Source organism: Dendrobates tinctorius, unplaced genomic scaffold (genome assembly GCF_039654945.1).
Source record: "Dendrobates tinctorius isolate UK_male_01 unplaced genomic scaffold, ASM3965494v1 ptg000007l, whole genome shotgun sequence".
Taxonomy (NCBI): Eukaryota; Metazoa; Chordata; class Amphibia; order Anura; family Dendrobatidae; genus Dendrobates; species Dendrobates tinctorius.
The window spans coordinates 43,187,792-43,215,472 of record NW_027361675.1 but is presented as its reverse complement, the minus strand read 5'-3'; the positions used below and the strand labels follow the sequence as shown (position 1 = coordinate 43,215,472).

Sequence of the window (27,681 nt, the reverse complement as noted above, 5' to 3'; positions counted from 1 at the left end):
GGATCTTTAAGGGATCCCATGTCCTCAAAGGGGAGGGAGGATTTTTTTGATGCCTTCGCAATGGCCGCGTCTAACTTGGGGGCTCTGTCCCAAGAACTTACTGCCGGATCGTCGAAGGGGTATCTCCTTTTGAGGGCTGGTGGTAGCGACCCTCTTTTGTCCGGTCTTTTCCACTCTCTGTGGATCAGATCCTGTATCTTTTGGTTTAACGGAAAGACTCTCCGCTTTCTCTGTTCCAGCCCACCGAACATGACATCCTGCATGGATAAATGGGGCTTAGGCTCCTCTACCTCCATTGTCCCTCTGACTGCTTTGACCAGCTTGTCTACCCGGTCAAGAGGCAGACAAAATCGACCCGAGTCCTCTTCTCCTGAGGAGGACGAGGGAGATGAAGCCTGGGAGTCTCTGCTTTTTCTCCACTCTGTCGAGGAATCAGACTCCGCCGGGACCTCGCCCCTTAGACTTTGCGGCTGAGACAAGGACTTTAGGGTTTCCCTCATTTCTACCCTGACAATGTCTCTCAAACTCGCCGCTACTGCAGGCGACTCTTCTGCCACCGTCTGCTGAATACAGGGAGGGCACAATCTTTTGAGGCACGCGTCCGGTAATGGGCATGCACAGAGTGCGCATTCCCTATGCTTATTTTTATTTGTCGCTTTTTTTCCCTAGAAAAAGAAAAAAACACAGAAGGGGGGTCCCGTCACTGAGTGAACTTTCACGAAGATCACTTACCAGTGCCACAATCAAGTACCGGAGAACGAGGGGGATTTCTTTCAGCCGATGCTCCTGTCTGCCTGGAGGAGCTCTTACGAGTGGACTGGTCACTTCGTCCCGCATTACTGTCACGGGACCCTTTCTTTTTCTGTTTGACCTGCCGAAGGTCATCCAGGGGCGGCAGTGATGTTTGCCGCTGCTGCCCTTGCTTCTGCCGCTGCTGCTGCTGCCGCTGCTCTCGATCGCTTTCCATTACCACTGCTGCTGCTGCTGCTGCTGCACACTGCTGCATGTAGTAATGTGGCCAAGGCAAGGAACCCTGCCCGGGTCCCGCCTAAATACCCCCTCCTCCGGTCAGCAGTATTCATGCCGCGCCCCTCCCCCCCCTTAACGGAGCTCCCTACCCCAGCTGGCGCCCGAACTCGCGCCATCGGTGTTTCCGATGGGCGCCGCCATCTTGGAATCGCCGCGCATGCGCAGTGGCGCGCTGACCCGGAAGCGCCTCCTCCGCCCGCCCCCTGACACGCCGGAAGCCCCGCGGGACGCCCGGGAGCTCCGGAGCAGCGCCCGGTCGCAGCCCCCTGCACAACGCTGCCAACCCATGTGCGCCGCCGGAGCCGGGAATCCCCGGGGGGGGTATACTTACCGGCAGCGGCTAAATTCCTGGAGACGGACATCCTACGGACGCCGCTCCCTGCTGTCCACGCCACCGCCGTGACACCCATCCTGGGCCACCGTGGCGTCCTCCAGGAATCCGAACCAGGCCGAGGTAGGAGACCCCCTCGCTACCGGAGTCGGCTGGCCGGCCTGGGATCCAAATCTTCTGTAGGATTCCGTCCCCTCAGGAACAGGAAACCAACTGATGCGTGGGAGAGGTGCCGCCCTTTTGTATCTGTAGGTTTCCTGTTCCTATAGGGCGGATCCCCTCTCTCGTGGTGCTGTCATGGGAGTCCGAATAAACTATTTTTACAATAAAAAGCGTCTTAGCGTGCGACAGCTGCCAAAAATAAAAACCGCCATAAATAGTAAATCAAACCCCCGTTATCACCCCCTCAGTTAGGGAAAAATAATAAAATTAAAAAAATGTATTTATTTCCATTTTTCCATTAGGGTTAGGGTTAGGGCTAGGGTTAGGGCTAGGGCTGAGATTAGGGTTAGGGGTGTGTTGGGGTTCGGGTTGGAATTAGAATTGGGGGTTTCCACTGTTTGGGCACATCAGGGGCTCTCCAAATGCAACATTGCGTCTGATCTCAATTCCAGCCAATTCTGAGTTGAAAAAGTCATATGGTGCTCCTTCCCTTCCAAGCTCTGCCATGCGCCCAAACAGTGTTTTACCCCCACATGTAGCGTATCAGCCTACTCGGGACAAATTGCAAAACAATTTTTGGGGTCCAATTTCTCCTGTTACCCTTAGGAAAATAAATTGGGGGCAAAAATATAATTTTTGTGGAAAAAAATGATTTTTTTTATTTTCACGTCCGAGCGTTATAAACTTCTGTGAAGCACTTGGGGGTTCAAAGTGCTCACCACACATCTAGATAAGTTCCGTGGGGGGGTCTAGTGTCCAAAATGGGGTCACTTGTTGGGAGTTTCAATAGTTTAGGTACATCAGGGGCTCTCCAAACGTACATGACACCCGCAGACCATTCCATCAAAGTCTGCATTCCAAAATGGCACTGCTTCCCTTCCGAGCCCCGACGTGTGTCCATACAGTAGTTTTCTCCCACATATGGGGTGTCAGCGTACTCATGACAAAATGGACAACAACTTTTGCGGTCCAATTTCTCCTGTTACCCTTGGGAAAATGAAAAAATTGGGGACTAATTGATCATGTTTGTGGAAAAAATACGATTTTTTTAATTTTCATGCCCGGGCATTATAAACTTCTGTGAAGCCCTTGGGGGTTTAAAGTGCTCACCACACATCTAGATAAGTTCCTTAGGGGTTCTCGTTTCCAAAATGGGGTCAGTTGTGGGTGTTTCCACTGTTTAGGTACATTAGGGGCTCTCCAAAGGCAACATGACACCCGCAGACCATTCCATCAAAGTCTGCATTCCAAAACGTCACTACTTCCCTTCCGAGCCCTGACGTGTGTCCATACAGTAGTTTTCTCCTACATATGGGGTGTCAGCTTACTCAGGACAAATTGGTCAACAACTTTTGGGGTTCAATTTCTCCTGTTACCCTTGGGAAAATAAAAAAATTGGGGAATAATTGATCATGTTTGTGGAAAAAATACGATTTTTTTATTTTCATGCCCTGGCATTATAAACTTCTGTGAAGCCCTTGGAGGTTCAAAGTGCTCACCTCACATCTAGATAAGTTCCTTAGGGGGTCTAGTATTCAAAATGGGGTCATTTGTGGAGGGTTTCCACTGTTTAGGTACATTAGGGGCTCTCCAAAGGCAACATGACACCCGCAGACCATTCCATCAATGTCTGCATTCCAAAACGTCACTACTTCCCTTCCGATCCCCGACGTGTGCCTATACAGTAGTTTTCTCCCACATATGGGGTATCAGCATACTCAGGACAAATTGGACAACAACTTTTGGGGTCCAATTTCTCCTGTTACCCTTGGGAAAATAAAAAAAATGGTGACTAAAAGATCATGTTTGTGGAAAAAATACGAATTTTTTATTTTCACGCCCGGGCGTTATAAACTTCTGTGAAGCACTGGGGGGGTTCAAAGTGCTCACCACACATCTAGATAAGTTCCTTGGGGGGTCTAGTTTCCAAAATGGTGTCATTTGTGGGGGGTTTCCACTGTTTAGGTACATCAGGGGTTTTCCAATCGCGACATGGTGTCCGATCTCAATTCCAGCCAAAAACGTCAAATGGCGCTGCTTCTCTTCCGAGCTCTGCCATGTGCCCAAATAGTGGTTTACCCCCACATGTGGGGTATCAGCGTACTCAGGACAAATTGCGCAATAACTTTTAGGGTCCTGTTACCCTTGGGAAAATAAAAATTGGGGTGAAAAGATCATTTTTGTGGAAAAAATATGATTTTTTAATTGTACCGCTGTACGTTATAAACTTCTGTAAAGCCCTTGTGGGTTCAAAGTTCTCACCACATATCTAGATAAGTTCCTTGGGGGGGTCTAGTTTCCAAAATGGGGTCACTTGTAGGGGGTTTCCACTGTTTAGGTACATCAGGGACTCTCCAAACTTGACATGGCGTCTGATCTGAATTCCAGACAATTTTGCATTGAAAAAGTCAAACGGCGCTCCTTCCATTCTGAGCTCTGCCATGCGCCGAAACAGTCGTTCACCCCCACAAATCAGGTATCAGCGTACTCAGGACAAATTGCACAATAACTTTTGCAGTCCAATTTCTCCTGTTACCCTTGATAAAATAGAAAAAATTGAACCTGAAGTATTTTTTTTGTGAAAAAAGTTAGATGTTCATTTTTTTTTTAAATATTCAAAAAAATTCCTGTGACGCACCTAAAGGGTTAATAAACTTCTTGAATGTGGTTTTGAGCACCTTAAGGGGTGCAGTTTTTAGAATGGTGTCACTTTTGGGTATTTTCTATCATATAGACCCCTCAAAGTGGCTTCAAATGTGATGTGGTCCTAAAAAATGGTGTTGTAAAAATGAGAAATCGCTGGTCAACTTTTAACCCTTATAACTTCCTAACAAAAAAAAAATTTTGGTTCCAAAATTGTGCTGATGTAAAGTAAACATGTGGGAAATGTTACTTATCAAGTTTTTTGTGTGCCGTATCTCTGTGATTTAAGGGCATAAAAATTCAAAGTTGGAAAATTGCGAAATTTTCAAAATTTTTGCCAAATTTCCATTTTTTTCACAAATAAACGCAAGTTATTTGAATGAAATTTTACCACTAACATGACGTACAATATGTCACGAGAAAACAATGTCAGAATCACCGGGATTCATAGAAGCGTTTCAGAGTTATGACCTCATAAAGGTACAGTGGTCAGAATTGTAAAAATTGGCCCGGTCATGAAAGTGCAAACCACCCTTGGGGGTGAAGGGGTTAAAAAATAATGCTGATGTAAAGTAGACATGTGGTAAATGTAATTTATAAACCAGTTTGTGTGATGTTACTATCTTGTGCAAGGGTATAAAAATTAAAAGTTTGAAAATTGAGGCATCTGAATTCTGGGTGAGCGAGTTCCATTTATTCCATACCGTTTGGAGTTATTTGTGGATTGAGATTTCCACCCAGACTAAATCTTAACCACAGATACTGTTGTTCATAAATAAACACAGGGACCTACCTGCACTTATTACACTTTATTTGATTGATTGTGCAATAGTAGAAAGTCCCTTCTATGTTTCCTGTGAGCTTTGTGGTAAATGAGGGTTATTACTTGGTGTGCTCTCTATACACCTACTGAATTTCCTTTGCCTACAATTGCTGGTTATAGGGAGTTGAAGTAACCTTCTTCTTTTTAGCCCTAAGGTATTTTATTGAGTTATAATCCCGATCCATAAACTAATTGGGATTAGACATATGAATTGTGTGTCTTTTGTTAAAAATCTTTTTAACTGGTAAAAATAAAACCTATATTTTATCATTTACAATTTTTTCTAAAATTCCCTGGTTGCTATAGCTTATAATAATAGAACAGTTTTATAGTTTGGGTCATTCTGGACGCAGATGTACTAGTTACATGTATTTTTTTTTGTTTTGCTTATACACACGTGGTCAAAATTGCTGATACCCCTCGTTTAATGACAGAAAAACCCACAATAGTGACAGAAATAACTTGAATCTGACAAAAGTAATAAATCAAGAATCTACGAAAATGAACAAATGAAAGTCAGACATTGCTTTTCATCCATGCTTCCAAAGAATTTAAAAAAATAAATAAATAAAACTCATGAAATAGGCCTGGACAGAAATGATGAGAATAATGTGACAAAAGGGACATGTTAAATCAAGGTGTGTCCACTAATTAGCATCAGAGGTGTCTACAATCTTGGAATCAGTGGGCCTGTATAGAGGGCTACAGATACTCACTGTGTTGTTTGTTGACCTGGTGTGTATCACACTCAACATGGACCAGAGGAAGCGAAGGAAAGAGGTGTCTCAGGAGATTAGAAATAAAATTATAGACAAACATGTTAAAGGTAAAAGCTATAAGACCATCTCCAAGCAGCTTGATGTTCCTGTGACTACAGCTGCACATATTATTCAGAAATTTAAGCTCCATGGGACTGTAGCTAACCTCCCTGGACGTGGCCGCAGGAGGAAAATTGACGACAAGTCAAAGAGATGGATAATACGAACGGTAACAAAAGAGCCCAGAAAAGCTTCTAAACAGATTAAAGGAGAATTTCAAGCTCAAGGAACATCAGTGACAGATCGCACCATCCGTCGTATGAGCCAAAGTGGACTTCATGAGAGACGACCAAGAAGGACATCATTGTTGGAAAAAAATCATAGAAAGCCAGACTGAAATTTGCCAAACTACATGTTGACAAGCTACAAAGCTTCTGGGAGAATGTCCTATGGACAGATGAGACAAAAAAATGGAACTTTTTGGCAAAGCACATCAGCTCTATGTTCACAGACGGAAAAATGAAGTATATCAAGAAAAGAACACTGTCCCTACTGTGAAACATGGCGGAGGCTATGTTATATTCTGGGGCTGCTTTGCTGCATCTGGCACAGGGTGTCTAGCATCTGTGCAGGGTACAATGAATTCTCAAGACTATCAAGGAATTCTAGAGAAAAATGTGCTGCCCAGTGTCAGAAAGCTTGGTTTCAGTCGCAGCTCATGGCTCTTGCAAAAGGATAATGACCCAAAGCACACAGCTAAAAATACCCAAGAATGGCTAAGAGGAAAACAATGGACTATTCTGAAGTGGCCTTCTATGAGCCCTGACCTAAATCCTATTGAGCATCTTTGGAAAGAGCTGAAACATGCCATCTGGAAAAGGCAACCTTCAAACACGAGACAACTGGAGCAGTTTGCTTTTGAGGAGTGGGCCAAAATATCTGTCGAAAGGTGCAGAAGTCTCATTGACAGTTACAGGAAACGTTTGATTACAGTGATTGCCTTAAAAGGTTGTGCAACAAAATATTAAGTTAAAGGTACCATCATTTCTGTCCAGGCCTATTTCATGAGTTTTATTTTTTCTGTGGAAGCATGGTTGAAAAGCAATCTCTGACTTTCATTTGTTCATTTTCATAGATTTTTGATTATTACTTTGGTCAGATTCAAGTTATTTCTGTGACTATTGTGGGTTTTTCTGTTAAACGAGGGGTACCAACAATTTTGACCACGTGTGTAGTTGTTTTTACATAAGAGCTACATTTTTAATAGCAAAACCGGTTTCACCATTTTTTTTGTTTACTTTTTTATATAGGTTTAAGTGAACTTTTTTGTTAAATTTTAACCAAGTCTAACTACAAGACATATATATTTTTTTATTCTTTGAGCACTGGTCTCATGCACTGCAACAGACCACTATACACCAAGGCAAACATTAGGCCTTGGTTTGCCATGGGGCTTTAAGAGGGAGCTCTCTACCTTTGTTAACCATCTAGATGCCACTGTCGCAATCGACAGCCATTTCAAAATAATCACAATTTGTACTAAAACCGATCATAGCCAATGCAACAGGGAATCTGGTACAATATACAGCTGACCCCTGCTGCATTTACCTGTCAAGGCAGCTATTTATTCCTCAGCGCCATAGAAAGACATATTGACAGTCGTTATGGGGTTAAGCCACGTACAGTTACTGCTGTGACCAACTCCTGAAATAATCTTTTCCAAAGCACTAGTAAAAAAGCTTTGAATTTAAAGATTAATTCTCCAGAAATGAGTGTGCTCTTTCATATAAGCTACTAGTGTCCCATATTTGAACTTTCTTCTCATAACTAAATAAATAGAATTATTTACTTCATAAGTAAAATTAGGGGTGAATCCCAGCAAGCACACCAATTCTCATCATTATCCTCCATCTAGAGCCACGCTTTGGGCTTAAATGATGTCTGCTCAGTGCCATTGCATCACTGTAGGATTCATGCAAGGCAGATTTTGTTGTAGAAATGTCTGCAACTGTCTTTCATCTACCCTATATACTCGTGTATAAGCCGAGATTTTCAGCCCATTTTTTTGGGCTGAAAGTCCCCCTTTCTGCTTATACACAGGTCATATATCTGGGGGTCGGCGGGGGAGGGGGAGCGGGGTGTAAGAGATCATACTTACCTGTCCTGCAACCACCCGCTTCTCCACTGTCTCCCTTCCTGTCTTCAGCGGTCACGTGGTACCGCTCATTACACTCATGAATATATTCATGCGTGGTACCACGTGACCGCTGAAGACAGGAAGGGAGACAGTGGAGAAGCGAGGATGCAGAGACCGCGGCAGGATGGGCGAGTATAGCGATATTCACCTGTCCCCCGGTCCATCGCTGCTCACCGCTGTCTCTGCTGCATCCTGTGTCAGTGACGTTTAGGAAGCAGGGGGTGCGGTGACGTGGTTAGTGCATGCCGCCCCTCTGCTGGCTGAACAGTCACTGACACAAGAAGCAGCAGACAGCGGCGATGGACCCAGGAGAGGTGAGTATGGCATTTTTTTTGCAGCATATGGGGGCATATTCTATGGAGCAGCATATGGGGGCATAGTCTATGGAGCAGCATATGGGGGCATAGTCTATGGAGCAGCATATGGGGGCATAGTCTATGGAGCAGCATATGGGGGCATAATCTATGGAGCAGCATATGGGGGCATAATCTATGGAGCAGCATATGGGGGCATAGTCTATGGAGCAGCATATGGGGGAATAGTCTAAGGATTCCACCCTCGGCTTATACACAAGTCAGTAAGTTTTTCCAGTTTTTGGGGCAAAATTAGGGGTAGAGGGGGGTGCGATTTGTCGGCTTATACACGAGTATATACGGTAAATGAATATTGTAGAAATCCATGCATTTTTTTACCAACGCAACCCCATTCAGATGGAACAAATTTTCAATTTCAGAAAGTCTTAAGCCTGGAAAAAGTGGAGTGCTGTCTAATGTATGTGTATGGAAAATGCACACAGCATACTAGACACAGTCAAGAGATGGGTGCAAGCATTTCTCTACAGTACCTGTATTCCAGCATTGATGGTATACACAATGTGGATTGTGGCACAATCTTGATGACCAGGCAAGGACTGGGGGATTGGGAAAATGTTCATGCTTCCATTTGGCTGGGTTCCAGTTTTTTCACCATATATCGTCTTGCAAGCTGGACACTGTAAACTTCCATCCTGTAAAATAAAAATTAGGCGAGAAAGTGTCCACTTAGAACAAAGTACGGCCCGCAAGGCAAATTCTATATAAGGGATGCACATGTTTCTCATTGCAAGCATGCAGTGATGAAGGGGCCTCCATTGGATGTTATCCGTCAAGTTGGACAAAAGTGAAGAGATAGAATATATGGGAAAGAGTATTTAAACACAGCACTTAATCAATTTGCTCATGTATAAAATTCAGTGTGTACAAAATCCAGCCCCTAGTGGTACAGCCTGCCTTTACTAACGTTTGTGAAAGAATGGTTGGTACCAAAGTAGCTCATTCTACCATGGTGCGGTAATAGATTGCCACAAGTCATTTTGTGAAAATATTCCAAGATCAACTGAGAGTGCTATTATTAGAAATTGAAAGCATTTAGGACAGCAGTAACCCAGCCATGAAGCGCCAGACAACTTAAAGTTACAGAGCAAAGTCGATGACTAATGAGGCACACTGAGCATAAAAGCCGCCAATGCGTTGCTGACACAATAACTGCAGAACTCCAAACTTCCTATGACATTAAAATAAGCACAAAGTGAGAGCTTCAAGGCATAGGCTTCTATGGCAGAGCAGCTACGTGCAAACCTTACATCACCAAGCACAACGCCAAAGTTATCGGAAGGAGTAATGTAATGCACGCCACCACTAGAGCAATGGAATCATGCTTTATTGAGTGAAGAATCCCCACTTCTATGGCAGTCTGATGGACTGGACTGGGTTTGGTCACTACCAATGAAGAATGTTACCTGCCTTAATGCATTGTGAACAAATGAAAAGTTTAGTTGAGAAGGAATAATGCCATGAGTAGTGTTGAGCATTCCGATACTGCAAATATCGGGTATCGGCCGATATTCGCGGTATCGGAATTCCGATACTGAGTTCCGATACTTTTTGCATATCGAATACCGGAATCGGAAGTTCCCATAATGCTATAAGCCAGTTTGATTTGATTCAGCCAATGAGGAATCCTAAGAAGTGTGGGCACATCCTGTTAGGCATGTAGGCATGTTAACTAATGGCATGGCTGTGATTGGCTGCTGAAATGATGTCATGATGCACTATAAAAGCCACCGCCGCCATTTTGGGTTCACTCTGCTGTGAATTCAGTTAGGGACAGGACGCTGCTGTTTTGACTGAGGGACAGTTTGAGATAGCGATTTGCTATATTGTGCTTTACCCAGGCTACTTTAGCTACCGCTGTGTGAAGCTTTCTTTTGCCTTGCAGCGCTGTTCACAGCTGTCTGCAAGGTCTGTGTGTGTGAGTGCAGCTCACGCTGTAGTGTGTTCTGCAGCCACCTCTCGTTGTAGTCCGATCATCGTGCGTCACTGCCTCATACATAGTCCTTTTTTTGTTTTATTGCTGCTCATTTTTCCTGATTTCTCCTATTAGTGTGCTTCCATCCGTATCCATCTACATTGGTTGCAAACACTATATAGGAGTAGATAGCGGAGCCTTTCTGCAGCCTTTCAGTGCTAGTGCACAGTTCTCTGCAGTATTCACGGCTGTCTGTGAGGTCTCTGTGTGAGTGCAGCTCACGCTGTAGTGTGCGCTGCAGCCACCTCTGGTTGTAGTCCGCTCAGCGTGCGTCACTGCCTCATACATTGTCCTTTTTTGCTGTAGTGCTGCTTATTTTTCCTGAATTTCTACTATTAGTGTGCTTCCATCCGTATCCAGCTAGATTGGTTGCAAACACTATATAGGGGTAGATAGAGGAGCCTTTCTGCTGGCTTGTGCCCTGCAGCCCCAGCCAGATTAGTATTAGGCTATTTTTTGGAGCCTCATCTATTGCATTGTAGGTTACCTTCCTGCATTGTAATAGCTACAAAAAGTTTGTGATACTATCGCTTTTACATCTTCACCAAACACTCCACTTTACAGTTGTGTGGGCCACATTAGCTCATATTACAGTTAAGTGTAGTCCACACTTCATAAAATTAGTGTTTCTTATACCTGTTAGCAGCTGTTCAAGAATAAGCACACTAAGCCCTTAGTACTTTTATGCCTATCTTTATCAGTCTACCAAGATGAAGAAGGCAGGGAGTAAGGCACGTGGTCGTGGAGTTTCAGCAGGGAGAGGATGTGGGGATTCTGTGCCTGCTGCGGGCACCAGTGACTCAGCATCCCCCAGTTTTACCAGGGAACAGTCCTTTATGCGCAGCTTTGTAGGAGCTCGCCGTACCCCACTGCTGCGGGAGGAACAAATTGAAGCCGTTGTCGGATGGATGGCAGCTAACGCATCGACTTCAATTACTTCCACATCCTCTCAGGTCCAGAGCACTGAAGAGCAACCCATCTGTCTCTTCACCACCTGCCAAATTGCCCAGGCAGTCAGAGAGCCCTGGACAGGAGCCATCTCTACTTCTGTTCTCTGAATCTCTTGGCTTGGAAAGAGGGGGCCAGACAAGCAGCATTCTAGAATGTGAAGAAGAGGAGTATGCAGTGATGCGCAACTGCTTTGTCTCTCTGAATCTGAAGAGGCGGGTGAGCCAGTGCCTATGGTCAGCACACCTCAGTACGCATCTGATGAGACTTAGGTGCCACTTTCTGCTTTCTGGTGCGTACTGGGCTGGCGAGACTACCCAGGAGAAGCAGGTGTTTGATAGAGGGTAGTGTAGATGTTGAGGTCCTTGACTCATCATGGCGTGAGGATCAGGAAGGTGGTGGGAGCAGCTCTGAGGAAGAGATTCCCCGAACCGCCAAAACCGGAGGGAGAGGGAGGGGGCAGACTTGGTTGCCTGTAGCCTCCACTTCGGCACCCGTTAGGAGCATTCCTCTTCCAAAACCCAAAACGGGCGCTCCCAGGACTTGCAGTGCGTAGTCCTTTTTTGACACAGTTGCAGATGACATTTGCTTTGTCAAATGCAAGCTGTGTAATCAAAAAGTCAAAAAAGGGAAAAGTGTCAGCAACCTCAATACCACAAATATGTGGAAACATGTGCGGACCAATCACGTGGTGGAGTTACAAAGACACATTGAATACATAGGCCAACCTACAGCACCACCTACCATCTCTTCAGCTTGTGTTGTAGCCTCTTCCTCCAGCTCACACACAGCTGGTTCGGCTTCCTCACAGGATCGCCATGGAAGAACCTCTGGCACTGTTGTAAAGAGACCCAGTGTAATTCCACCCACAGCACCACGTTCCCTGTCATCCTCACACTCCCAGGCCACTCTACAGCCATCAGTAGCACAGTCATGGGAGAAAAGGCGGCCATACTCTGCAAACCATCCCCGAGCACAGGCTCTGAACGCTGGCATTGCAAAACTACTGGCCCTTGAAATGCTCTCAATCAGGCTGGTGGAGACTGACACCTTCCGTAACTTCATGGCATTGGCAGTCCCACAATACAACGTGCCCAGCTGCTTTTATTTCAGCATGCAAGCCGTCCCTTCCCTGCAAAAGCATGTGGAGGGAAAAATTAAACATGTGCTACTAAACGCCGTCAGTAACAAGGTCCAACTGACCACCGATGCGTGGACCAGTAACCATGGACAGGGACAATACCTTTCCGTCATTGCCCATTGGGTAAATGTTGTGGAGCCGGGTACAGATCTTGAGTGGCGCTGTACGTGTTCTGCCAACTCCAAGGATTGCAGGAATCCAGTCTGTACACATTGACTCCTCCTCATACTCCAGTTCCTCTGAATCAGCGCTGCAGGAGCCGTCACGGTCTACCTCCACATGGACCGGTGAACGCTTACCTGTTACGACCGATATGAGCACAGCCTTGGCCAAACGTCAACAGGCCGTACTGAAATTAATTTCTTTGGGGAATCAAAGCCACACAGCGCAGGAGCTCTGGAATGCCATCAAGCAGGTGAGCGACGTGTGGTTTGTGCCAGCCAATCTCCAGCCAGGCTTGGTAGTGTGTGACAATGGCCGAAATCTGGTGGCAGCTCTGGGCCTAGGCAACCTAACTCACATCCCATGTCTGGCACATGTGCTCAACTTGGTCGTGCAGTTTTTTGAGGGACTATCCGGATCTTGATGCACTGCTGCACAAGGTCCGCATAGAGTGCGCTCACTTGCGGCGTTCCAGCATGGCAAGATCGCGCATTGCAGCTCTGCAGCGCCGATTCCGCCTTCCGGAACATCGCATCATATGTGACCTACCCACCAGGTGGAATTCAACGTTACATATGTTGGAGCGGTTGTGTGAGCAGCAGGCAGTAGTAATGGAGTACCAGCTGCATCAGGCGCAAACAAGTCGCACTGCGCGCCGTTCACACTTCACCACCACTGAGTGGGCCTCTATGAAGGACATCTGCCACGTTTTGCGTGCCTTCGATGATTCCACGCAGATGGCGAGTGCAGATGATGCACTAGTCAGCATGACTGTCCCCCTTATCTGCCTGCTTCAAAAAACACTGCAAGCACTAAGGGAGGAGGTTTTGGAAGAGGTGGAGGATGAGGAGTCACAAATGCCATCTGCTTCTGGACGGTCTGCACAACGTGGTTCCTTACAAAGGCCTAGGCAGGGGACACTTTGTGAGGAGGATGAGGAGGAGTCAATGGAGGAGGAAGACATCTCTCCAGAGAAGGGAGGTACACAATGCTCTAGTAGTCAGTATGTAGAGCGAGGGTGGGGTGATGCAGAGCAGGCAGAGATGACGCCTCAAGCAGGGGACAGCGTTTCTTGGCCAGTTGGGAGTCTGCAGCACATGGTTGATTTCATGCTGCAGTGCCTGAGAAACGACCGCCGCATCGCCCACATTCTCAACACGGCTGATAATTGGGTGTACACCCTCCTAGACCCTAGCTACCGGGACAACTTACAAAGCCTCATAACAGCGTTGAACCGGGAGCGTAAAATGCGGGAGTACCAAGACACACTGGTGCATTCCATCATGTTCTCCATTCCACCCGAGAGCAGTGCTGCTAGTGCTTTACAAAGCAGCTCTGTGCGTCGAGGCAGTGGAGGAAGCTCTGCACAAAGAGGAAGCAGAAGCAGCGCCTCAGCACAAGGCAAGACCAGTATGGCCCAAATGTGGCAAACTTTTGTGTCCCCGCCACAAATGTCTACACCATCACAGACGGCTCCAGTCAGCAGGAGGCAACGTTTCCGTCAGATGGTGACATATTACATGTCTTGCCCTCTCAGTGTACTCCCAGACGGCTCTTCCCCCTTCAAGTTTTGGGTCTCTAAGCTGGATACATGGCCAGAGCTTAGCCAGTATGCATTGGAGGTGCTGGCTTGCCCTGCTGCTAGTGTATTATCGGAACGCGTCTTTAGTGCCGCGGATGGTATACTAACAGACCGTCGCATGCGACTATCCTCCGATAACGTTGACCGGCTTACTTTTCTGAAAATGAACAAGGCCTGGATCTCGCCAGAATTTGCCAGTCCTCTTCCAGATTAAATAATTGGTTGGCAACAGTATCCAGGTCTCCTGTTGTGTTCATGTTTCTACCACCTGAACTGTAATCCCTGGACTCCAACACCGCCAGTTGCTGCTCAGAAGTACTGTCTGCACAGAGAAAAACACTAGCTCCTTTGTTAGGGTGGTTTCACATTAGCGCTTTTTAAGCGCACGCACGGCCGGGGGTAGCTCCGCCCCCGAGTTGGCTCTCTGCCCGGCGTGCCCGCCCCTTGCTTGTAGCGCCGCCTCCTAGCGGCCAGCGGCGCCTGCGATCGGCGCACCCTATCTTTAGCATAGGGTGCGCAGATCGTGCGCAGGCCGTGCGCTAGTTGCGCTTTGACCTGCGCTGCGCACTTTTGACGGTGCGCCGTGCGCGCCAAAATCGAACTTTTCGGATTTTGGCGCGCACGGCGCACCGTCAAAAGTGCGCAGCGCAGGTCAAAGCGCAACTAGCGCACGGCCTGCGCACCCTATGCTAAAGATAGGGTGCGCCGATCGCAGGCGCCGCTGTGCGCTAGGAGGCGGCGCTACAAGCAAGGGGCGGGCACGCCGGGCAGAGAGCCGGCTCGGGGGCGGAGCTACCCCCGGCCGTGCGTGCGCTTAAAAAGCGCTAATGTGAAACCACCCTTAGTGGGGTTCAGATTACGTCAGCTGATCCCCTGCTGTGTGTCCGGCAATTTCTCCTGCTCTGTCCACATTCCCACTACATGTGGACAGAGCAGGAGAAATTGCCGGACACACAGCAGGGGATCAGCTGACGTTACTGAACCCCAATAACACAGGAGCAAGTGTTGACTGTGCAGACAGCACTTCTGAGCAGCAACTGGCGGTGTTGGAGCCCAGGGTAAATACTAGAAACAGAGTGGAGCCAGAGGCCTAATTGGAGCAAGTTTAAAATCAGTAGTAGTCTACAACAGATATTAATCTTGATCCAATTAGGCCTCTGGCTCCACTATGTTTGTAGTATTAACCCTGGGCTCCAACACCACCAGTTCCTGCTCAGAAGTGCCGTCTGCACAGTCAACACATGCTCCAGTGTTATTGGGGTTCAGTAATGTCAGCTGATCCCCAGCTGTGTGTCCGGCAATTTCTCCTGCTCTGTCCACACTCACACAACTACAGATTTTAAACTTGCTCCAATTAGGCCTCTGTCATCAATCTGTAGAATTTAACCTGGGTTCCAGCACCACCAGCTGGTTCCCGGCAGTGTCTTTGGCACAGGTACTCCCTCCTGCCCAGCCTGGTTCCAGCACGCCAGCTGTTTCCGGGTAGTGTCAACGTCACTTTGCCTCCAAAACTTTGTCCTGTCGTGTTGTGGTCGGGTTAGCCGACTCTATGGTGCCTGCAGCAGTTAAGGTGCTTCCTATGTGGGCTGCGGGATCTGGCAATAAAGGCTGGTTCCGTAGTGCCAATAGGACAAGCACCCCCTGTAGGACTGTGGGTTTTGTTAACTGCGGCCGGCTCGTGGCCTTGCAACTGTTTTTCATGGGTACCTTCTGCTACCCATCCGGGTTCCAGTACCGTCAGCTGGTTCTCGGCAGTGCCTTTGGCTTAGGTGCCTCCTTCTCGGTATCCGAGTTCCAGCAACGTCTGCTGGTCCTTGGTAGTGCTTTCTAGCAGAGGTACCTCCTACTTAGTAACAGGGTTCCAGTATCATCAGTTGGTCCTCGGTGGTGCCATTGGATCTTGTTCCTTCTGCTACCCATCTGGGTTCCAGTACCGTCAGCTGTTTCTCGGCAGTTCCTCAGCCTTCTTGTACCTTCTGCTACATTTCCAAGTTCAAGCTTGTTGAAATGGTTTTTGGTAATCACTCTAGATCTCCCTAACGACGACCCCGAAGACGACGACCCTGAAGACCAAAAAGATGACCCTGAAGATGACAAAGAGGACAAAGAACATGAAGACAACCACAAAGATACAGAACAACAAGAGACAGAAGACCAAGAAGCAGAAGAACAAAAAGCAGAAGAAAATTAAGCATAAGTCTAAAAATCAGAGCAAAAGATATTATCTAAATTATAAGCAGAAGAAGACTAAGCAGTGTATGGGGGTGAGTCCGTTCCTCCTCGTGGTGCCCCTGGAAAATGCCTGCTGCTGCAGGCCAAACTGAACGCGGACAAATCCTGTTGTAAATCTTTTGTGACAGGCAGAACGGAAGGTGTAATCTTCAAACTTTTATAGATAACTACAGGAATGTGTGTCACAAATAAGAATATGATGAAGAAGAATAGGAAGAAGATGAAGTAGAATATGAGGACTAATAATAGTTGAATAAGAAGAATATGAAGAATGTAAAAAAAAAAAAAAGAATAATAGGAAGAAGGTGAAGAAGATGAATAAGGTGAAGAAGTTGATGAAAAAGATTCTGCTGCTGCTGAGGATCATGAAGGAGAAAGTGTGGGAAAAGTAAAAAAGAAGGTGAAGAGCATGGAAGTAGTGAAACATACATATCTGCCAAAATATAAAAAAGGTTAACAGTCAATATCTTTGTAACTCTGAAAGTGGTAAAAAAAAAAATAAATAAATTATTCCTGCTATACCATTTGATTGGGCTAAACCTCTATGCCTTTAATGTCTCCTCCACCTCCCCCAATACATTCTACATTATTCTTAGTTGTTTTCCTTCATGTAGAATCAACCTACAAGGAAAGAAAGGGTTTATTTTAATTCCGATATTTCTGTCCCATTGACTCGCATTGGTTTCCGGTATCGGAATCGGCGATATCCGATACCCAAAAATTATCGGTCTGATCCGATATATCCCGATATCGGAAGGTATCGCTCAACACTAGCCATGAGGTTGCGTTTCAGACCCCTCTTGAGTTGCGCTCATCAATATTCCGTCAGAGAAGAAACCTGGTCAGATGAAATCGTAAAGGCTGCTGCTGACAAGCTGCAACTCATTGGCTGCAGCATTCACATGGCAACTAGGCACGTCACTCAACGGAAAGAGGCGTCAACTTTGCTGGAATGGCGCTCATGCAGGAGAGCAGTATGCACTTTTTCTTATATGGGGTCCTAAATTGATTAAATTGGGGTCGTCCATTGGTGGACAACCCTTTAACATTATTTTAAAAAACATTCTTGCGTCGCAGCATTTTTTTCCCCCACACCTGCCTAAAACTTTTGCACAGTACTGTAGGCGATAAATGATTTCTAGAGATTACAGACTATAAAAACACCCATGAAGTATGTGAGGGTCTAAGATTTTGAACATTTACATTTTGAGCCCAATTGGAGTCAGTGAGTGACAAAAAAATTAATTACTATCCAGCCATTATTCAAAAAACCTAGCCATTGATAGGCTGCAGCTGATAGAGGATGCCAAGCAGATTTATTCACACTGTACTTACCACGGAGAAAACAATTTCTGTGCCTTGGTCATCATCCAAGTAGATCAAGATGGCAGTGTGAAATGAGCACTCTAGCATTATTATATATTGAACTAAAAGAATAGGTGTAGTTTGGGAAGGAAAACGAAAATATTGTTTTCGGCATCCATGAAACCATCTTGAAACTTTACCACTTAACACACAAGGCTTAGATGTATGAGAATGGGGTGGTGACAAATGCCCAAGACCCTAATGTATGTACTTTTTAAACCGGTTATTCAGGAAACTTAGTTTATACGAGTGCTTCAGAATGACAAATAAGAAAACAAGGGCCTTGTAGCACATAATGGACCAATTGAAACTGGATATATTACCTTGTTCCCACTGTTATACATTTCAAACATGCAAAGCTGATGGAAAATGTGGCCGCACTTCTTCAGTTTCCCTACAGCAGTATCCTTGATGTGTTTGCTTGCTGAAGAATCGCTGTACCCAGATGCAGAAGTCAGCGTTTCCATGCAGATAATGCAGTCCTAAAAATATGAAGGAAAAAAAACATTCTTGCATTAAATTTGTTATATATTAGAAAAGTAGTAAATGTTTTGTCTTAACAAAACAACCGATCAACTGCTTAGTGGCTAAATGTCCCATTGCTGGGAGCCCCATAATTGGAACTACCATTAATAACTAGAACTTAAAGAGGTATTCCCATCTCCAAGATCCTATCCTAATATGTAGTAGGTTTAATAATAATAATAAATAAATATCACCAATTACAAATGTAACAATATTATCAGAATGTCTAGAGCACTATGCCTCAAAAACACGGTCCTATGAGGGTAAGGCATGTTTCACACATCCGTATGTTACTATCAGTCAAAATCCGCCGTTTTGCAAAAAAAAACGGATCCGCCATTTTGCTTAGCGGATCCGTTTTTTTTCCTATTGAGTAGCAATACCTGCAGATCTTGACGGATGGCCATCCGTTGGATCCGTTTTTTTGCGGATCCGCCAAAATTTTGGCGTCAGCCGACATGCCTGGACGGACAATGCAACGTTTTTTTTCGGGCGGCCGGATCCGCATGATACATTGCGCATGCCCGGAGGACTTACCTCGGCCGCAAATTTAACCCTAAACTCTGTCCTGGCGGCTGAAAAATTCTCTCTCTCTCGACAGTGGTTCCTTTAAATTTCTTACTTCACCAGATCCATCAAAAAAACAGTCCGGTGGCACACGATGTCCGTACACAGGCGGATCCGTTTTCCGCCATTTTGGCGGATTACAACTGACAGAAAAAACTGATGTGTGAAACAGGCCTAAGCTCAATGGATATTTCCAACATGGAACAAACTTATGAAAACATGCTCTCGATTGTCCACCAATAAAATTTCATACATTTTTATTAAATTATGATAAATAGTATATGTGTGTATATGTATCTACTGTATGTGTGTGTATGTATATGTATGTACTCTGTGTGTGTGTGTGTGTGTGTGTGTGTGTGTATATAGGTGTGTATGCACTGTATGTATGTATGGCTGTGTGTGTATGTATATAAAGACACACAGCTAAAAAAAAATAATGAAACAATATTCTGTTGTTTAAGTGTATCCTTTATATTTTTTGAGCAAAAAAAAATAATTATATATATATATATATATATATATATATATATACACACACACACACACCGGGTGAGTCATAAAGGACGGATGTATTTGAAGTGGCTATAACTCACCACCAGGTGGAGGTAGAGATGTGCGGGAGGCGGGGTTATGTTTGTGAGGTGAAAGCATTGTTTTTATTTTAGTTTCAGTTTAAGCTATGGTGCCGTGGACGATAGAACATCGCGTTTTTGCGTACGACAGTTTTGTCAAGAATAATGAGTGTATCACAGCCGTTCAGCGTGAGTTTCGGCGTCATTTCAATATTCACAGAAATCAAGCTGTTCCCGCTCGTAACACTATCCTACGTTGGGTTGAAGCACTCCGTACACGAGGTACACTAATGAACAAACGACCACCGGGGGCTCCACGAACGGCACGTACCCCTGAAAATGTGGAACGCGTCAGGCAAGCCATGCTGCGTAGTCCGAGTCGATCTGCTCGGAAACATTCTTTAGAACTTGCCCTCAGTAATCGTACAGTAAGGCGTATTTTGCATTTAGACCTGCATTTCCACCCCTATAAATTGGCCATTGTGCAACAGTTGGAGCGCGGGGATTACGCAGCGCGACTGAAGTTCGCACATGAGATGGAAGCAATTATTGAGCAAAACGACAACCTTATTTTATTCATGAGTAATGAAGCTCATTTCCATGTCAATGGCATGGTTAATCAGCAGAACTGCCGTTATTGGGCCTATGAAAATCCGAAAGAATTACATGAACGACCGCTGCACAGCCCTAAGGTAACGGTGTGGTGCGCTATGGGCAAATATGGCGTGATCGGTCCGTACTTTTTCTAAGGCGATAATGGCAATACTGTTACCGTGAACTCACAACGTTATATCGCCATGATAAATAACTTCTTTGTTCCTGAGTTACGACGGCAACATATCCCCATCTCTAGTGTGTGGTTTCAACAAGATGGGGCAACGGCCCACACAGCCGGAGCAACAATGAACGTTCTTCGCCCTCTCTTCCCTGGTCGCATCATTTCCAGGTTTGGCGATATTAATTGGCCTCCTAGGTCCCCAGACCTGTCCATGTGCGATTATTACTTATGGGGTCACCTCAAATCACGTGTATACAAGCTTAAGCCTCGATCATTACAAGAACTGAAGGAAGCTATTCGAGTGGAAGTTGCCCAAATCGACAGAGTTGTGTTGGAACGTGTTGATGCCAACTTCCAAGAACGCCTTTGGAAATGCATCACTGATAATGGCCACCACATGGCAGATGTTGTTTTCCACACTTGAATTTGTCAAATATTTGTCAGTATACGTAACCAAATCTGTGAATACATTTATATTTAATAAATATTTAACGATTTTATGATTAGTTTAAAAACGTCCGTCCTTTATGACTCACCCGGTATATATATATATATATATATATATATATATATATATATATATATATATATATATATATATATATATATATATATATTTATTCAATACCAAATTTAATCAGATATTATGGTCATGTAGTCGACACATGAATGTTAGGGCAGGAAGATCATCTTCAGCCCATATCGCCCCGTTTGGGATACTAGGCCAGCAGCACCGACGCGTTTTTAGCTTTTGCATTGCCCTGCACATGGGGTAAGCGACATAGAGAATCAGGTGAACAATACTACATTTCTAATTGGAGATATTTGCTAATATTATTACTACATCTACTATATATTGGGATAGGATCTTGGAGATGGGAATACCTCTTTAAAGCTAATGACCCTCATATGGCCACAGTGAAGTTTAAATGGTTTAAGCTTGGTTGGGCTCGGGTCTTAACAGTAAGGCTAAATAGGTGAAAAATGTTATATCTGTACAAAAAAAGCCATGGACCTCACATCCACTGATCTATTGCTGTCAAGCAAAAATGTACAAACCTGAATGAGGTTTTTAATTAACTTTATGATCTTAACAAGTGATATTGATGACACGCCAACAGGCAGGGGGGTAGGGGTTGGCGACCCAGGTGCCCCACAGTACTAAAGGAAAGCCCCTGTATCTCTAGGTCACACCACCCAGGAACAGTACTACAGCAACAATGGCCGCCACACAGCACCAACACCAAGTTAAAGATCTTTTACATGGTCTTCGTCCAAGAGCTGCCTGCAAAATAGGCAGGACCCTTAGGCTATGTGCACACGTTGCGGATTCTGCTGCGGATCCGCAGCATTTCAGGCTCTGCGGATCCACAGCAGATTTAGCTGCGTTGTACAGTACCATTGTTTTCAATGGTAAACTGAAAAACGCTGTGCACATGCTGCGGGTTCAAATCCGCAGCATGTCAATTCTTTGGGCGAAATCCGCAGCGGTCTCGCACCTTCTCCATTGTAGAGGTGTGAAACTGCAGGGCTAAACAGCAGGCTAATCCGCAGGTCTTTTGACTTGCGGATTTACCTGCGGATTTTCCCAAATCCGCAGCACCTAAAACTACGTGTGCACATAGCCTTATGAAGGCAGAATCTTTATTGTGACCAAAGCTGATCGCTCAAACAAGGTGCCAATATCGCAACCTGCAGAGAGCTAAGGTTGCACAGCACTTCTCTATCTACGTTGGAACTCTGTTCTAGCAACCAGTATTTGTTCAGACACTGGACTGGTGGCATATTCTAGCGTTATGCTACAAATGTATTTCATGAGATGACCTTTTTTCTTTAAGAAAAAGATTTGAGTTACTATACCTCTTCTGGTGGTTTCTGGAGGTTTTCCAGGTATTTCTTCACAACTTGCTCTGGGTCTGAAGAAATTCCTGTTATAAATGCAATTCAGTTAGAGTAGATAATCATAATATTCCACATTTAGTTTTAAGGCCACATTCATAAATTAATATATGCTCCGTATTTTACATCAATATTTGTAAGCCAAAACCAGGAGTGGTACATTCAGAGAAGAGGTATAAGGCTACATCCCCACAGTGAGTATTGGGTGAGTTTTTGCGGCTGCAGAATCTCTGCACCTACTAGGTAAATTACGGTTGGTCACACGCGTTTTTTAATTGCGTTTGAGTTTTTTTTTTTTTTTTACATGTGCTATTTAGTGCTGTAGCTTGTGTCGCTTTTTTTGCATGTCATGTTTTAACCCCTTGACAGAGCCAATTTGGTACTTAAGGACTGGGCCAATTTCTACAATTCTGACCACAGTCCCTTTATGAGGTTATAACTCTGGAACGCTTCAACGGATCCCACTGATTCTGAGACTATTTTTTCGTGACATATTGTACTTCATGTTAGTGGTAAAATTTCTTCAATATAACTTGCGTTTATGAAACATGGAAATTTGGCATAAGTTTAGAAAATTTAGCAATTTTCAAACTTTTAATTGTTGTAACCTTAAAATCAGAGAGAAATGTCACACAAAATAGTTAGGATGTTAATAAAGGCTAAAAGTTGACCAGTGATTTCTCATTCTTCTAACAAAATTTACAAAAACATTTTCTTTTTAGGGACCACCTCACATTTCAAGTGTTTTTTTTTTTTGTGGGGGGGATAACAGCGATCGCAACACTGGGGACAGTAACAACCGACCTGAATCATGTTCTCTGAGGTCTCAGCTACCCTTTAGCCGAGACCCCGAAGATTTTCCGATGCTGGTGGGCACTATACACTTATTTTTCAGCGCCGTTAAAAAAGCGGAACTGAGGAAAAGTACCCTTAACTGCTGCCGCTAAAGGCGTATCAGCGGTCGTTAAGATGTTAAATAAAGCCACTTTGTTTTTGATACTTCTAGGTATTTGACTTTAACAAAAAACTTTATTGATGCAGTCATGTGCGGATAATATGAGATTTTAGTTTGTTTCAGCAATGGATACAGAGGACATGAGATTCCAATAAATCCCATCCACTGTGCTGGAACTGCAAGATGATGAGATTTTGGTGCAGCGGAAATACGCAGACTCGAAAACTCACCAAAAACAAATGGGAACTCTTACAACCACTTATGTATTTTTCGCTCACTACTGGTTCTGGCTTACAAATACGGATTTGAAATACTAAAAATACTGTCATGTGAACATGGTCTTACTATAAAATCCTGAACCAGCTTTCACCCCAAACTATTATGAAGTTACGATGAACAACAACAAACAGGAAGTGTTCACAAAGGTATAGAGTACATAACATGAAAAAGAATCTTCGGAAAGAGTCTTGCATCTTCTACATTGCTAAAGCTGACAATGTAACAATTTCTTAATAATCAAACAAAATATGGTTCAGAAAAACAGTGGAACATTCACACATTTGCACTTCCTGTGTTTAATTCCACTGCAGAATACAGAATCCATCCTATACACCCCAGTGCCAAAAAGGCGGACACTCAAAAGCAATTTACTACGTGTCTGAGCGTCTGCCTCTAGTAGTAGGCGTACACTCGAAAATGATGCAAGGCACAGTGCTCATTCGCTCTCTTACAGCACTATTATAGTCTATGGCCACATCGGCACACAAGTCCGAACCCCTATTTGCAGAGAGGTTAGGACGTAAGCTCTGATACAGCCACCGAATGGGTGCCTGAACTTGATGTGAAGGCGCTCTTATATAAAGAATATGGACTGAGTGAAGACTCAGGTTTAAAGGGTACTTTGGGGGAAATAAAAAATTATCCTAATGCTCATACCTTCATAGACTAATAGGATAACACGAATAGTGCCGTTTTCCATCCTCACAGTAGCTGTACCTTCTGTGACTCTGGGGCTGCTGTTTAGTGCTCCTCTTCCCTTATGGGACATTACGTCACATCACGCGGCGTGGCTTGCTCCCCACTGCTGGCAGCTGCCAATTCCATAATATCGGCTTGTACTCAGTCCTAGATCAGGAGTGGTGGCCGGGCTCCATGATCTAGGATGGAGGGAAGGAGAAATTATCTGGGGACTGGCTGCTGCTTGCAGCGGGGAGCAGGCCAAGCCCCTTGATATCGGACCGAATACAAGCAGATGGTATCAGGCGACTGACTGCTGACACGCTCCCTGATGTGTGATGTAGCGGAGAGAGGGAATAGCTCCAGCATCACAGAATTACAGCTACTGTAAGGATGGAAATACGCACTATTCAGCTCAATAGTTTATATGAAGGTATGAGCATTATGATAATTTTTTTTATCTCCCATTTAATTTGTGGGTATTCACATCCTAATTGGAGAAAGTTTAGGAATTACAACTCTTTAAGCAAAAGTAATTGGAAAATCATGTCAAAAGACCTTTAATGCGCTGCATGTGCTATTCCCTTGCTAATCCATCATCAATTAAGCAGGTAAAAGGTCTGGAGCCAATTCCAGGTCTGGCATTTGCATTTGGAAGCTGTTGCTTTGACCACAGAACATGAGGTCAAAGGCGCTCTCAATGGAAGTAAAACAGACCCACATTAAGCCGAAAAAAAGAAATCCATCACATTAGGCTGAAAAAAGAAGAAATCCATCAGAGAGATAGCAGAAATGTTAGGAGTGACCAAATCAACAGTTTGGTACATTCTGCAAAGAAAGAGCACACTGGTGAGCTTGGGAACTCAAAGGCCTGGATATCCATGGAAGACAACAGTGGTAGATGATTTCAAAATTCTTCCCATGATGAAGAAAAACTCCTTCACAACATCCAGCAAAGTGAAGAACACTCTCCAAGAAGTGTTTCAGTATTTAAGTCTACCATAAACAGAAGACTTCATGAGAGCAAATACAGAGATTTCACCACAAGGTGCAAACCATTAATCAGCCTTAAAAATAGAAAGGCCAGATTAGACTTTGCCAAAAAAACATCTAAACAAGGCAGTCCAGTTCTGGAAAAGCATTCATTGGACAGATGAAACCAAGACCAACCAGTACCAGAATGATAGGAAGAAAAAAGTATGGAGAAGGATTGGAACGGTTCATGATCCAAAGCACAAAAAACATCCTCTGTAAGACTGGGTTCATATTGCGTTAGGGGGCTGCGTTTAATGCATCCGTTACACAGTGGCACTAACGCTATGTAACGGATGCGTTAACGCCCCCACAGACGGCAATAATGTAGCGCATCGCTAATGCATGTCATAATTGGCATGCGTTAGCGATGTGCCGTCATTATGTGACGGACCCTCGGAAGCGGTCTGCAGCGTTCGAGGGTCCGTCACTGCTAGCGCAGATGGAGCATAGAAAATAGAGTAGCGTTAATGCAGTCCGTTTAAAGCATGCGTTGAACGGACTGCATTAACGCTATGTGAACCTGGCCTAAGACATGGTGGAGGCTGTGTGATGACATGGACATGCATGGCTTCCAAAGGCACTGGGGTCACTAGTGTTTATCAATGAGGTGTCTGAAGACAGAAGCAGACGGATGAATTCTGAAGTGTACAGGGCTATACTTTCTGTTCAGATTCAACCAAGACCAGCAAAGTTGATTGGACAGTGCTTCACAGTACAGATGGACAATGACCCAAAACATACTGTGAAAGCAAACCAGGAGTTTAAGGTAAAGGAGAGGTATTTTATACAATGGAAAGAGTCTGTCACCAGATCTCAACCCGATTGAGCATGCATTTCACATGCTTAAGACAAAAACAAAGGAAGACCTACAGACAATCAACAACTGAAGTCAGCTGCACTAAAGGTCTGGCAAAGCATCATAAAGGAGGAAACGCAGTGTTTGGTGATGTCCATGGCTTCCAGACTTCAGGCAGTCAGTGCTTGCAAAGGATTCTCTACAAAGTACCTAAAATAGAAACATTTTATTTATGGTAAATTTAATTTGTCCAATTACTTTTGACCCCCTGAAACAAGTAGGCTTTGTAGAAAAAGGATTACAATTCCTAAACGTTGCACAGGAAATTTTTGTTCAAACCCTTTAATTAAACCTGAAAGTCTTCACTTAAAGTGCACCACAGCTGTTTAATTTTAAATTCAAAATAGCGTCATGTAGATCCCAAATCACACTGTCCAAGTATTTCTGGACCTAACTGTATAATGTACAATCTTGCTGCAATCTTCATGTCTTCTTTTATTTTCAGACCATGTGCTTTAAGAGTAAGATTTTTTTCTGGTGTCATTAGTGATGAGCGAACGTGCTTGGATAACATCTTATCTGAGCGTGCTCGAGTGTTATCAGAGTATCTCAGGCGTGCTCGTACATTATGTTCGAGTCCCTGCGGCTGTTAGACAACCTCAACACATTCAGGGACTGCCTGTTTGTTAGGGAATCTCCACATGTTGAGGTTGTGTAACAGCCGCAATTCATGCACCCGTGGGGATTCGACCACAATATACGAGCACACCCAGATTGCTCGGATAAGAGTTATCTGAGCAAGTTCGCTCATCACTAGTGATTATCACTCCCACACAAATATAAATATATAATTTAAAAAAAAAAAAAAAAAATGGTTTCCCTGTATTTTTCATACCTAGCCAGGCAAAACAGACAGCTGTGAGCTGTAACCCTAGGCTGTCAGCTTTAGCAAATCCGGTTATCAAGAATAGAGGGAGTAAATGAATAATAAAAAAAAAAACGCCGTGGTGTCCCCCTATTTTTGGCAACAAGCTAAAGCAGATAGCTGGGAGCGGTTATTCTCGGGCTGGAAAGGCATGCCCCCCCAGACTAAAAATAGAAATAAATTAAACAAAAAAAAACAAAAAAAAAACCCACTTTATTTAAAAACAAACACAGTTATACTCACCTAAAGCCCATTCCACTTAAGCCATGGTCTCCTTTAAAAATAAATAAAAACCTGTCCTTCGTTCTGTCCTGCACTGTAATCCCCATCTGGGGATACACAAGATGCGACCGTCCAGGCTGAGAACCACCAAGGAATGAGCTGCTACGAACTCAGCCTCAGAGAGTAGCGGTGACCTCATTGAGGTAGCGTTCCCAGCCAGGCTCCTGAACTGCGGTGAGCTCACCGCTCGCACAGTGAGAAAAAGTTTCATGATGCAGTGGTCAATTACTGCACTTCAATACGAGAAATTTCTTAAAAGTGAACTGCAGTGAACTCACCGCTGCACCATGAGACTTTCTCACTGTGTGAGTGGTGATCTCAGAGATCACCGCAGTTCAGGGGCCTGACTGGGAACACAGCCTCAGTGACCTGCTGTAACCTCAATGCGGTCACCGCTAGTCACTGAGGCTGAGCTCACAGAATGTTATTCCCAGATGTTTCTCAGCCAGGAAGGTCGCATCTTGGCACCGGCCAGGTTGAAAACTATGTATCCTCAGACATGGATTAAGGCGCGGACAGAACACCTGACAGGTGAGAGATATGGTTATTTTTTAGTTTTTTTTCAGCAGACTGGGCATTAAGCTTGTAGAACTGTGTAATTTTTCAATAAAAAAAGTAAAGGTGTTTTTATTTCAAATAAAGGACTTTATTCTGGCTGTGTGTTTATT

The 27,681-nt window shown here is 44.5% G+C and overlaps 1 protein-coding gene across 3 annotated transcripts in view; it reads right to left on the bottom strand.

Moving 5' to 3' along the window:
* Positions 1–27,681, bottom strand: part of DTX2 (deltex E3 ubiquitin ligase 2) — a 138,230-nt gene that overhangs the window by 17,403 nt on the left and 93,146 nt on the right. For all 3 annotated transcript variants that reach the window (XM_073573999.1, XM_073573990.1, XM_073574009.1), the window contains 3 exons: positions 22,025–22,092; positions 18,043–18,201; positions 8,788–8,949 (listed from right to left, as the gene is read on the bottom strand). In XM_073573999.1, the coding sequence (XP_073430100.1) occupies positions 8,788–8,949; positions 18,043–18,201; positions 22,025–22,092 (389 nt within the window). The remainder of the gene's footprint in view (positions 1–8,787; positions 8,950–18,042; positions 18,202–22,024; positions 22,093–27,681) is intronic.